Source organism: Malaclemys terrapin, chromosome 4 (genome assembly GCF_027887155.1).
Source record: "Malaclemys terrapin pileata isolate rMalTer1 chromosome 4, rMalTer1.hap1, whole genome shotgun sequence".
NCBI lineage: Eukaryota > Metazoa > Chordata > Testudines > Emydidae > Malaclemys > Malaclemys terrapin.
The window spans coordinates 147,848,146-147,861,920 of NC_071508.1; the positions used below are offsets into that span (position 1 = coordinate 147,848,146).

The 13,775-nt window shown below is 42.3% G+C and overlaps 1 protein-coding gene across 1 annotated transcript in view; it reads left to right on the forward strand.

Moving 5' to 3' along the window:
• Window positions 1-13,429, forward strand: part of NEMF (nuclear export mediator factor) — a 33,365-nt gene extending 19,936 nt beyond the window's left edge. Inside the window, exons 20-33 of the mRNA XM_054028363.1 lie at window positions 2,343-2,400; window positions 2,532-2,590; window positions 3,623-3,743; window positions 3,889-4,174; window positions 6,530-6,581; window positions 6,675-6,724; window positions 7,981-8,128; window positions 8,501-8,578; window positions 8,667-8,864; window positions 9,527-9,559; window positions 10,762-10,868; window positions 10,988-11,031; window positions 11,124-11,203; window positions 12,745-13,429. Coding sequence (XP_053884338.1) covers window positions 2,343-2,400; window positions 2,532-2,590; window positions 3,623-3,743; window positions 3,889-4,174; window positions 6,530-6,581; window positions 6,675-6,724; window positions 7,981-8,128; window positions 8,501-8,578; window positions 8,667-8,864; window positions 9,527-9,559; window positions 10,762-10,868; window positions 10,988-11,031; window positions 11,124-11,203; window positions 12,745-12,822 — 1,392 coding nt within the window. The 3' untranslated portion in view covers window positions 12,823-13,429. The remainder of the gene's footprint in view (window positions 1-2,342; window positions 2,401-2,531; window positions 2,591-3,622; window positions 3,744-3,888; window positions 4,175-6,529; window positions 6,582-6,674; window positions 6,725-7,980; window positions 8,129-8,500; window positions 8,579-8,666; window positions 8,865-9,526; window positions 9,560-10,761; window positions 10,869-10,987; window positions 11,032-11,123; window positions 11,204-12,744) is intronic.
• The last annotated feature ends 346 nt before the right edge of the window (window positions 13,430-13,775 follow it).

Sequence of the window (13,775 nt, forward strand, 5' to 3'; positions counted from 1 at the left end):
TTCAGTGGCTCAGCCCTCTGGTTAAGTCACTCATAGGGCACAGCTACCCTACAGAGTTTATTGTGGTGCAGCTGCACTGGTGTAGCTGCTCTAAGCAAACAGGAGAGCGTTCTCCTGTCGTCTTAACTACTTCAGCTTCCATGAGTGGCAGTAGCTATGTTGTGGGAGAAGCTCTTCTGCTGATATAGTGCTGTCCACGCCAGCGCTTATGTTGGCGTAACTTGCCTCTCTCAGGCGAGTGATTTATTCACCCCCCTGGGAGATATAAGTTGTGCCAACATGAGCTGTAGTGTAGACATAGCCAGAGTCTAAATGCATGAGAGGATCTCTTCCGGGTGACAAAGTTCCAACACGGACTATCACTGTGCCCATGTTGGTATCTGTGGCCCCGCCTTTGGGCTCAGTTCTCAGCCCCTTCTGGGCTAGCTTTCAGTCTGTCCCTGCCCAGGCATTCTCCCTGGAGGCTTTGTCATCAGCAGTTCTCTAGCATCCCAGCTCTCCAGCCAATTTACTCCTTAACTTCAGTCCCCTTCTGGGGGTAACAAAGTTGAAAGAATGGTTGGCCCTCTTCAGGGTCTTCAGCCCCATCCCTGGTCCTGTTTAAACTCCCAGCCCCTTTCTTGGCCTTTTAATGCAGAGTCATATCCCCTCCTTGAGGCTTAAGCCATTTCTCCTGTGGCCGGTGGGGGAACCCGGGCCCAGCCACTACTCCAGGTCCCAACCCAGGGACCCTAGAGACAACAGCCACATACTGTTTCCTCTACTTGGTTGTTGCTGCTATTCCTGGACGGCTTCCCACTCGGTCTCATCACCTTCACTCATTACCTTAGGTTATAGTCCTTGGGTTCTACTTCCTTGTTCCCTGTTTGCGCAGGGTCTCGCCCAGGCCTCCTTGCCTGGAGAGTCTGTCTTATCCCTTTCAGTCCCAGTCAGGAACTGACTTGCTCAGGTGGCCCTGCTGCTCTTTTTAACTGAGCCTGCTCGGGTCTGATTGGCTGATCCCCTGCAGCCTTTCAGCGCAGGCCTGGAGGACCTACCTTTGTGCCTTTTCTGGAGCGGGGTGTGGTAGGACTGCAAGGCCTCCAGCAGGTTTCCTCAAAGGGTGTGGTACACCCCAGCACAAGGTCATATGGTTTGGGAATGATTTTTAAAAAGTGTAATCAGTTTTTAATTTTCTGTTAGAACTTTAACTCACATATTAAATAAGGGTTGGTTTGTTTTTGTTGTTAAACACCTAGAATATTAGAATGGGCAGGCAACATGAAAAGCTGATCTGTTTTCTAGAGTCAGTCACTTGATATAATTTCACCAAGCTTGCTGTGGTTTACCCTTTCCAGTATGTTCTTTCTTCATGGCACTGTATTGTAACTGAGGCTAGCTCATGTACATATTTGTTGTATCTCTACTTAAGTATCTGTGTGTGGTTTTGATTGCTGTTTTGGGCCCTAATAGTGAAAGACTGGTTCCCAAAAAGTTGTTGGAATCTCTCATTGCTTCCCTGCCGGGAAAACAATTTCTTTCTGCTTTGCTTTGAACCTTTAATCTCAAGACTGATTAAGGACTTTCCCTCTGGCAAAGAAGGCTGGTCTCAAAGGAACCTCCTGCAAGCAGAGCACCAGTATTGCTCTGGGAACAGTGGAATGGGAGTCTTCTATTGCAGAGCCCACTTAAGTCAGCTCTGGGGAGAAACTGAGGGCTTGTCTTCACTACTGGGGAGATCAACACTGCTCCGGGTGTCGATTTAGCGGGTCTAGTGAAGACCTGCTAAATTGATGGCAGAGCGCTCTCCGGTTGATCCCTGTAATCCAGCTCCTCAAGAAGATTAAGGTAAATCGACCGGAGAGTGTCTCCCGTCAACGCAGTGCAGTGAAGACACCGGGGTAAGTCAACCTAAGCTAAGCTACATCAACTCCAGCTATGCTAGTCACATAGCTGGAGTAGCGTATCTTATGTCAACTTACCCCGGTAGTGAAAACAAGCCCTCAGATTCATAGATTTGTAAGGCCAGAGGTGACTGTTATGCTCAGATCTGATCCCCCTGCATAACACAGTCTATAAAATGTTATCCAGCGATTTTGACATTGAGCCCAGTAACTTATGATTGAACTAGAGCAGACAGACTAGAAAGACATCCAGTGATGATTTAAAGGCTTCAGGTGATGGGAGGTTGTTCCTCAGCAATCCTCCCTATAATACTCTTCACTTTGTGACGTTACAAAGCTGTCCTTAGAAATCAGAAACGCAGTTATCTTAAATGCTCATTTTTATTACTGTTATTACGCAGTGAGGCACAGTTTTCTATGGTACTTTATTAAGTATATGATATGTGGTACTTTTCTTAGGTGTCTAAAACAGCACCAACTGGAGAATATCTAACTACAGGAAGCTTCATGATAAGAGGTGAGATCTTGAAGAATAAACCACAATTGTCTGGAAAATCTGTATCTTCTACAGTGACAGGGATCACTGCAAGAAGTTGGCAAAAGTTTATATATTTAAACCACCTTATGTTTTCCTTTTTTTCCCCCCAGGGAAAAAAAACTTTCTTCCACCTTCATATCTTATGATGGGGTTTAGCTTCTTATTTAAGGTACTGTCCCATTCATTGGTTACATTTGTCTTCTTTTTTCTTGCATAAACATAAAACTGTAATCGTTCACAACAACCCTCAATTCCCATAAGCACCTTCCCGTCCAGCAGATCACTATCATTCTGTTTGCTCTGAATGGAAGAGAAACCTTTAATCTCGTTCATGAGGGTGGGCATGCAGTCCAGAACCAGCCAACCGGGTACGATGGGCTAAGCTCACCAAAGAACCTGCCACTCTTTCAATATTTCCCCCTGGGAGTGGGATTCCTGTTTTAATTATTTATTTAGAACAAACCAACCCTGCGAGCACCGCGCCTCCAGATGGTTTTTTTAATAACAGGTGTTTAAAGTATCAGCAGGAGTTCTTGAAGCACCCTTTTTGTGCGCGGTCGGATGGGTGTGTGACTACTAGCTACAGTGGGCTCCTACTAGCCTTCATCTTTTCGGGACGTGCTTTCAAAATTAGGTTTCGATAATTGACACTTTTTTCCCCCTTTGCCTCTCCACTGGTAAAGGAGCTCAAAAACTTAGGAGTCTTTACCTAAAAATAAGGAAAAGAAATTGAAGTAGGCAAGTCAGTTATTGTACGTAAAGGGTAGTAAAGGTCTGGTATTAAGCACCAGGGAAGGCAGTTTCAGGAATGTGTAGATGAGTTCAAGGGACATGAAGAATTTGTTTCTGGAGAGGAATGAGATTGAAGGGCATGCTGAAAAAACAGGAAGATGATGTCAAGACAAACAAGGGACACTAAGATTTGCCAAATGGTTTCCACACACGAGCTTGCATTAATATAGTCGTTTTCAATTTCTTGGCCAGATCCAGTCCTCACAGAAATCAATGAGATTATTTCCATTGACTTTAACAGTAGGTGAATGGAGCCCATGATGAATATTGGTGTTGGGCTCCTAAGAATCAGTAGAAAAATTTGAAGTTCCAAGTGATCATTCACTGCAGTTTCTCATTGGGTTTGGTATAAGCCAGTTTCCTTGGAAATCCTTTTGCTCAATAAAAAGGAGCTGTTTCTGTCATTTAGGTGGAAGAATCTTGTGTTTGGAGACACAGAGACGAACGAAAGGTCAAAATGCAGGATGAGGATATGGAGTCTGTGACCAGTAGTACCAATGAACTGGTGTCAGAAGAAGTGGAGCTACTAGGTATTATGCAGGGTTTAATATATTTTACTGTGGGCACACTGGGAACTCTTAAAAATACATTGGGATGTGCATTCAGCTCCCCGAATTAATAATGTGTTAGTCAAGTGTCTTTAAATTGAAATGTCTTTTCCCCTAACTCATTTAGAAGAAGCACCAGAAGGAGATGATAGCAGCACTGATGATGAGAAGGCACTGCCTCAAGAAATGCCTGATGGTATTGAAGTCAGGGCTGACAGTAACCTCGAGGAGGATGTTGCTCACGAAGACAAGGATGGAATAAACAAGCCACCAGCACAAGAGGAAACCTCTGAAGATGATGATATAGAATCTGAAGAAGAGGCTGAAGGTCAGGAGCTGATGAGTGAAGTGAAGGAGGAGGAGATAAATTATCCAGATACTGCAATCGACCTGTCACATCTTCAGCCACAAAGGTAATCAAAAGAGCCTCCACATTTGTCAGCAATATGAGCCATTCTAAGAATGTCAGTGCTTTAAAACTATGTTTATGTGATAAGAGGGATTGCAGTGAGTACATGAGACTAATCCTAGTGTTCAAAGGTGCAGGCTGCCTGAATAACAAGTAAAACAAATGTATACATGTTTGGTAGTGCTGCTCCACCCTTCCTAGACGGTCTTCTCTACACAGGTACACAGTTCTTCATTTTGGGTTATCCTGTTCCCCCTTCTCCTGACTGTAGCAACCACTGCACTAATGCATTCTCTGGCTGGGGCATATGTGGTATTCTGGCCATTGCCAATGCTATTATAGAAACAGAGAAATGTAGGGCTGGATGGAACCTTGAAGTCATCAAGTCCAGCCCCCTTCCCTGAGGCGGGACCCAAGTAAACCTAGACCATCTCTGACAGGTGTTTGTCCAACTGGTTCTTAAAAATCTCAACAATGGGAATTCCATGACCTCCCTTGGAAGCCCGTTCCAGAGCTTAACTACCCTTAGAGTTAGAAAGTTTTTCCTACCATTTAACCTAAATCTCCCTTGTTGCAGATTAAGGCCATTACTACTTCTCCTATCTTCAGTGAATATGGAGAACAACTGATCACAGTCCTCTTTATAACAGCCCTTAACATACTTGAAGACTTACCAGGTCCCTCCTCAATCTTCTTTTCTCAAGCCTAAACATGCCCAGGTTTTTTTAACCTTTCCTCATAGGTCAAGTTTTCTAAATCTTGTATTGTTTTTGTTGCTCTCCTCTAGAGTCTCTCCAATTTGTCCACATCTTCCCTAAACCGTGGGGCCCAGCATTGGACACAGTACTGCAGCTCAGGCCTCATTAGTGCTGAGTGGAGTGGGACAGTTACTTCCTGTGTTTTACATACAACACTCCTGTTAATACACCCCAAGAATGAAATGAGCCATTTTCGCAACTGCATCACATTGTGGACTCTCATTCAATTTGTGATCTACGATAGCCGCCAGATCCGTTTCAGCAGCACTACCGCCTAACTAGTTATTCCCCATTTTGTAGTTGTGTATTTGATTTTTCCTTCCTAAGTGCAGAGTACTTCTCTTATCTTTATTGAATTTCATCTTGTTGAATTCAGTCCAATTCTTCAATTTGCTGAGGTCATTTTGAATTCTAATCCTGTCCTCTAAAGTGCTTGCAACCCCTCCCAGCTTGGCGTCATCTGCAAATGTAATAAGCATACTCTCACTCGTTATTCAAGTAATTAATGAAGATAGTGAATAGTACCAGACCCAAGACTGACCTCTGCGGGACCCCATTAGATACACCCGCCCAGTTTGACAGTAAACCATTGATCACTGCTCTCTGAGTATGGTCTTTCAACCAGTTGTGCACCCACCTTATAGTAACTTCATCTAGACCACATTTCCCTAGTTTGCTTATGAGAATGCCATGTGGGACTCTATAAAAAATCAAGATATATTGGCTGCTAGGAGCGCTTCAAGCACAGGGCATTTTACAATTTTTCCTCCTCGGTGAGACCAACCTTCTTCCACTCAAGTGGTCTACCAGGACCTAGGAAATGGGAAGCCTAAGATCACTTCTGTTCTTATTCAAGATGGTAGTGACTGAAAATTATTGCCACCTGAAATGAGATGGTGATCTCCAATTAGTGCCAGCGGCTAATCTTCCTACCACTTACCCCGCTGTCCTCACTACTTAGCAGCTTCATGGGCAAGAAATGAATGGGCATAAGAATGATCTGCTCTCACCCTAGACATTGAGGCACTTAGGGGTGAGTCGGGGAAAACTGCAGCCCGTCCTCCCAAGAAATCGGACTTCAGTTTCCAATTCATTCAGTTGGGGGTTATTTAATAGGTATTACAGCTCTAAAAACAATGCTTTGTGTGTGGGGGATTTGAGTATGTGCAATGAAGACGTAACTGGGGAAGATCTCTGAGAGCCTGCTTCACAGTTTCTCTGGCACTTATTTCATTTATCAAAGCTGGGGCTTTCAGTGAAGCTTTCAGAGGCACTCAATTTCCTTAGGCTCCTTTGAAAATCCAAACTCGAGATTTGGATTTAATGCTAGGTTAAATGTGTCTGGACACTAAACCAAGAGACTTCATTACCCATTATAGAGGGTACATTGGGGTGGTGTGCAAAAGCACACTTGTTTATAATCCCCCGGCTGCAACATAGTGCTGACGTCACTTACCTGTTCAGAAAAGAAAATGATCTTTCCTGGACGTGATGCCCAATAGACAAGTCTGAATTAGTTTGCCCCAATTGTGGCAGCAGCTTCTCTGTCAGGACTGTGTTATCAGACTGTTATATCTCTAACAACATGCTGCACCTTTCAGTCTTCACAGATCCCACCAGAAAATGCTTACAAAAGAGGAAGCATCTAACCTGGTAAGCTCCCTGATAAGATCTTCAAACAAGTAGCACAGCGTGTGATTTTTATGAATGGAAATAATGAAATATAACTTTATTTCACATTTTTAGAGTGACAGTAAGTCACATGGGCGAAGACACTTGTCAGCCAAGGAGAGAAGGTAAGAATGTTTTCATTTTAGGGAAGGAAAGATCTAAATATCTCCAGGTATGAAAGTCCTCATTTCTTAAGGACAAGTTAACCTTTTTTGAGGAAGTCACTTGCAGTGTGTTTCTTGCCACTTGAAATTAACGATATGGATATAACAGACACTGTGAACACAAAGGAGCTGGTTTTTATTAGCTGGAAGAATTGGATTTTTTTGATGGGATCCTGGTTAATTTCAAAGGTCTGGTTCAGAATATAAAGGATAGCTTATGCACCGTGGAAATGAATTTGTAAGGGCTTGTGATCTAGTTGGGGTTTCTATGCCACAGAATACCATTTCCCCCAAAGATGCTGTGGTAATGGTCCCATGCTTCTGTGTGCGAACAAGGCAGGAACTGAATCCAAACTCAGTTCTAAGCCCAGCAGCCTCTCTTGCCAGCCCTTGACGTGGAACATAGGAGTTGGAGCCAAAGGGGCACCAATTTCCTTTCTGGATGTGGTTGCTTAAAGAGCTTCCCAGTTTCCAGCTAGGTGGCTGCCTGACCCACCTTGACATCCGCTAATCTGACCATGTCTTCTTCTAGGCATCCTCCCTTTCTCTCTGGTTACACTTGTCAAAGCCAAGGCTTGAACCAGGAACCTTTAGGTCAGGGGTGGCCAACCTGTGGCTCTTCAGAAGTTAATATGTGGCTCCTTGTATAGGCACCGGCTCCGGGGCTGGAGCTACAGGTGCCAGCTTTCCAATGTGCCAGGAGGTGCTCACTGCTTAGTGGGTTCAGTTCTCTGGGGAAAGATGGGCCTCCCCTCAGAAAGAAGAGTTCTGTGGGTTTTTGGACAAAACATTACTTATTTTGATAAAAATGAAAGACACAGGCAGAAGCAGCAGGGCTGCCTGCAGTTCCATGGTCCGGGGGAGGGGAAACCAAGAGCTGTGAGCTTGGCGAGTTCCTACCTTGGTCTCCTCTGGGAACACAGACCCAGAAGTAGCCTTGTATCCCAGTGTACATCTTCCGGGACCAGTAGTGGCAAGTCAGCAGTTTCTCATGTGGTGTTGAATCACTTTATCATTGGCTTCTATGTTTAAATTTTGAATTTTTTATTATAGATGTGACTTATTTTCCTATGGTCTTGTTCTTAATTGACTTAGTGACTGAACTTGTAGAGATGTATCCTTTGGGAAGACAGGTGCTATGTTAACGTAAGATCATTGTCGTTTCATACCACAGAACCCTGTAGGAGGGCATATCCCAATGATTATTTTTCTCTTAGGGAAATGAAGAAAAAGAAGCAGCAACATGATATAGAGGATTTAGAACCACCTGAAGGAAAGGAAAGAGAGACCAGCACGCAGCCCCCATCTTCTCCTGGTTCAAGCAAGAGCATGTCAGCCCCTCAGCCCATGAAACGAGGACAGAAGGTAGAATGGATGAATCTGCAGAATTGATTAGATTTACCCAATGAAAAGGGCCCTCTTAAAGACACATCATATGTTTAATTTTTTTTTTTTGCATTTGCCCAATATTCCAATTTGCATATTCAAACATCTCCAGGCATCTGACAAATTTAAACTCACTTGAATAGTTGTCTGTGTTTAATAACAATTGTTGATTGACCAACATTCAGCACTTCTTATTTCTCTGAATAGAAATGACATCTGTTGGGTTAACACAGTGCTTAAACTAAAAAAAGAGACCATATGCCAGTGAAGAATTGAGCTCTATGTCGATATTTGCAGAAATTCCTTTTTGTTATTTGCTAAACTATTAACCCCCATTTTTCTTCTCTGCAGAGTAAAATGAAAAAAATGAAAGAGAAGTACAAGGACCAGGATGAAGAAGATCGAGAGCTCATAATGAAGCTATTGGGTGTAAGCCAAAATAACTACGGCTTTTCCTTTGAATTGTTCGTTCTGTGCTTGAGTGTAGGTTTAAATCATTTTCATATGTGAAATCTAGTCTGCAGGGTCAAGCAAAGAAGAAAAAGTGAAGAAAGGTAAAAAAGGAAAAATAAAAGAAGACTCAGTAAAGAAACAAGCCCAGAAACCAAAGAGTGGCCATCGGGTTGATGCAGGTCGTAAAGAAGAAACCTCCTCGGTAGAAGTATTAACACATGAGTTCCAGGACACGGCTCTGGAAGATCAGCAGGAGGAGAAGGTAAACACCGTAGACCCATTTCATTCCCCACACTTTGCAGCATCTTGCTGTTCAGGCTGTTAAATCATTACTTTATTGTACTATAAATATTAAACTGAGTCCGTGGAGTGCTTGCAGAGCTGCTTACTCTACTGCGTTCGTGTCGTTGCCATTTCATAGATCAGTGTTTTTTGAGACCAGTGTATATAACGTCAGGACTAATTTTTAATAGTTGTAAGAGGCACCAACCCAAGAACCAGGAGAGTGCTCCCTGGCCTACGCTGGAGCACTGACCCGCCAAAACTAGAAGTCTGAGGGGGACGGTGTGTGGCCGAGCTGTGTTGAGGATCTCTTACTGGCGTACTGTATCAGTTGTGCAGTTAAAAAACAATAAAGGGTTTTGTAGATTGGCAGCTTGAATTTCAATATTTCCACCCAAATCTGTCTCCGTCCACCTTTGCATGTGCCAAGGAAGTTTGGGGATAGAAAGAAAAACCCTATATAAAAATGCAGCAGTACCAAACATACTTAGCTTAGCTCTCCCTTAAAATGGTGTTCCATACGCCTTGAGGAGACTGTACCCGCACATGGCTCTGTATTTGCAGGGAATGTGACCTTTCTGGGAGATGTAGTCTGATGTTCTGCAAGTCTTAATGTTTCCTTTATTTACATCTGTGGTGCAGGAGGAACAGGATCAAGATCAACAGGAAAATGAGGTAAATTTGATCACCTTCACACTTCTAATAAAGTGCTAGAATAAAAGTGCTTAGAAAAAGTTTTTAAAAGTCTCTCTGCTCAACACTGCCAATGGCCTGGACCCCAAGATCCTATCTGCTAACCCAGTTTGAGGAGTGTCAGTGAGGTTTACAATTCCTAACTTGGAGGAGATTGGGCATGTCACAAAGGTGAAGCACTTGGCCTTCCAGAAGGGTGCTAGTCACTATGTGTAATGACAGCTGAGGTTTATTGATTGTGACTTTGGTACAGCCCCCATGAGTTCAGACGTATCATCACTGCATTATAACATTTTTCAGTCACAGTTAGGATGTGAATTGTCAATCCAGGTATTAATGTTTCTTTATTATAAGGATCAAATCAGTTAATGTTTTTCTAGTGGAGAGTTTAAATGTGACCTTCCTAGTCTCTCAGTTGTATGGCTGTATTAGTGCATGGTATTAAGGTAATAAATACACAAGTTCCAACAAAACTTGGTTAAAATAACAAGGATTTGACAAACCCATTAAGTAGTTTTCCCTTTGTCTTCACCTGATTAACCCCATCAAGACCTCAGAATAGTGGATGATCCCATATCCCCTATAGGCTGACACAATAAGTAAAATCTAACTGTGATGAAAATAGTTCTTTAGACTAAAAGTTAGTTTACTTTACAAAATTGTTTACTGGACTCTTTAAAAAGCACTTTCTATTCAATGTACCAAGCATATATATTTTCTCAAAAGCTTTCAGTAGATGTATTCCACACTTAGAGAATTTGAAGAAATGGATTTATCTAAGAGGAAAAGTATGTACTTTCTTTATGTAATAACAAGTCTTAACTGACTATGCTAAAATATAAACCAAATGTGGAAACTCCCCTTTCCCTCATTTAAAACTAAAAGCCATGTAACCTTGGACCTTCAGATTTTACTTATCAGATTTTTTTTTAAACTAGGGCTTCTCCAATAGCCCATCATCTCTTGATACACTGAGTACATTTCAGTAATACTGTGATAACAGATTATGGTATGATATACACATGGAGATTATGACTTCTCTGCACTTGGGCTGTGAGGGAGAAGGACCAAATTCCAACCTCTTCGGTAGTAAAAGATGGGTTTATTTTTATTGCTTTAATCGTTGCTTTTTGTGTAAATGTTGTTTTCTAGTTTCACAACAAGGATTGTCTTTGCTATTTTAGGAAGGAGAGAGACTGCTAAATTCTTTGACAGGCCAGCCTCACTTGGAGGATATCCTCCTCTTTGCTATACCAATCTGTGCACCGTACACTACCATGACAAACTATAAGTAAGTTGCAGCGATTTATCTGCAGAAGTAATGAACTTTAATTTGACAGATTAGCAGCACATTGAGTTAGTTATTTAACACCTGTGTAAATGGTGTGATTTTTCTTTTTCTTTTGAAAGATATAAAGTGAAGCTCACTCCAGGCACCCAGAAGAAAGGAAAAGGTACTGTATTCAGCATAATAGTCCTTTTCAACCCAGCAGCTTTTGAAGCTGGCCCATGCCATTTAACATCTTCTTTCGTGTACTTTTTACAGCTGCCAAGACTGCTTTGCATAATTTCATGCATTACAAAGAAGCTACAGCAAGAGAAAAAGATTTATTTCGCAGTGTGAAGGTAAAGCGCCATCTCCTTGGCTTGTTCAAATTGTACTACAGCAAGAATGAAAGCAGCATTTAGTGCTATTGCTTTCAGTTTTGTCCTTGCATTACTAACTACTTATGCTAAATTCTCTCTTCAAACTTGTATTGAGCTGTGACATTGAGTACCTTTCCCAGACATGAGGAAGAGCTCTGGGAAAGTTGGTCTCTCTCTCCAACAGAAGTTGGTCCAGTAAAAGATCTCACCCACACCTTGTTTCTCCTTATTGGCATAGAAGATTAATAGACTTTTAAGGCCAGAAGGGACCATTAAATCATCTAGTCCCAACCCCCTCATCACATGCCAGCAAGATTTACTCAGTTACCCCTGTCTTGAGCCCAATAACTTGTATTTGACTAAGTATACCTTCCAGAAAATCATCCAGTCTTGATTTGAAGACAGCAAGAGCTGGAGAATCCACCACTTCCTTTCCAGTGGTTAATCACTGTTAAGAGTTTTATGCTGTGTTTTGAATTTGTCTGATTCCAGCCATTGGTTCTTTTTCTGCCTTTCTCTGCTAGATTCAAGAATGCTTTAGAACTGGGTATTTTCTGTACATGAAGGTACAGACACACTGTACTCAAGTCACCTCTCAGTCTTATTTTTGATAAACTACAGATTGAGTTTAGAGTCTCACTGTAAGGCACTTGCTCCAGACCACAAATCATTTTTGTGGCTCTATGTATTGTCTCCAATTTTTCAACATCCAAACTGTACACAGTATTCTAGTGTCTCACCAATGCCCTGTACAGAGGTAAAATCACCTTCCTGCTCATACTTGCTATCCTTGTTTATATAGCTAGGGATTGCATTGCCCTTTTGGCAGTCACACTGGGGCTCATGTTCAGTTGTTCGTGATCCCTAAATCCTCTTCTGAGTGACTGCATTCCACGCGAAGTCTCCTATTCTGTCTGCATTATTTGTTCCTAGATGTATGACCTCGCATTTTGCTGTATTAAAATACATGTACCAAGCGATCCAGATCACACTAACCGCCCTGTCCTCGTTTACCATTCTGCAAATTTTATTATCAGTTATCTTATTTACTTCTAGATCCCTGATAAAAATGTTGAATAATCTGGCCTACCGCTAGTTGTGGTGGAATCTTATTAGGAACGCACCCCTGCGATGATTCCGTGTTAACTATTTATATTGAATACCACTGAACAAACTAGTTATGTTCAGGTAGATCGCTGGAGTGTTGAGCATATATATGATCTGATGATCCATTGTTTTCCATGGAATGGGTGGGAGGTGCAGTAAGTGTTAATAGTTCTTGTTTTTAATGAATAAAGGGGAAGGTCTGAGCACACTGCATTTTCATCCATCATTTGCTGAACTGTCACATGGCCACTTTCTTTGGAGAAAGAGGCAGAGATGCTGTAATGTAGTGAGAGTGACACACGCTTAGCACTGGTTCATGTGGCATTACTACTTTGCAGCTGGTATTCCGAGAGGACATGGGAGGCTGGGAAGGAGTGATTGTTGAACACTTCCTACTGGATTTTGTTTTGTAGGATACTGATTTATCAAGAAATATTCCTGGTAAAGTGAAAGTGTCTGCACCTAAGCTCCTGAACATGAAAAAGAAGTGAGCGTTGGTCATAAATCATGGACATGTGTTTGAACTGCCACTACTACTTCAGAAGAGGACAGTGACAAACCTGCCACCTGGACCTCTTCAAATTTTGCTAATAAAGTAAAATAGCTCTAATCAGTTGGACTAAATTTTTAAGAGGCAGAGATGAACTGTTTCCTGCATCTGACCCTGGCCTAGATCTATTTGTATGGACTTTAAATTACATGTAGCATGTGACTCCTCTAAAGTGCACAAGTAAAGTACTACTGGCCTTAGTTGTCAAAGGCGAGACTGATTTTGGACTGATCCTCTTGCTAATGCTGGGAGGACTGGCACAGACCCAGTCCGTCCTCTCATTACTTCCTGCTCTAGCTTATGCTGTAGCAAAGTCCTGCTGCTTGTTCGTTCCAGCTCTCCTTTGGCAAAGGCTGGGCTTTAAACATACGACCCTGTTTGGAGCCCTCTTTCTAGTCAGGACATTGACTGTATTAATCTGCTCCCACTTAACAGTGTCATGTTTGGGAGTGAAGATAATTTGACTGTACAGGCTTTTGATAAACATTATCTATCTGTCATTGCTAAGAAAAGTCCTGCAAGGACATAAATCCAAGTCTTGCTTCTGACGCGTCAGCTGCAGTCACTTACTGGCTGTGGGAGCATGACAACATTATGAATGAATGGGAGATAAAAAAAAAAAAAATAATGGAGATATCCTATCTCCTAGAACTGGAAGGGACCTTGAAAGGTCATCAAGTCCAGCCCCCTGCCTTCAATAGCAGGACCAAGTACTGATTTTTGCCCCAGATCCCTTAGTGGCCCCCTCAAGGATTGAACTCACAACCCTGGGTTTAGCAAGCCAATGCTCAAACCACTGTACTTTGCTCATAGTGTGGGGATTTTATATTTGGACTTATGTACTCTACCTGTGAGCAGACAAAAAACAAAGGCCCGAGTAAAACAGATCTAATA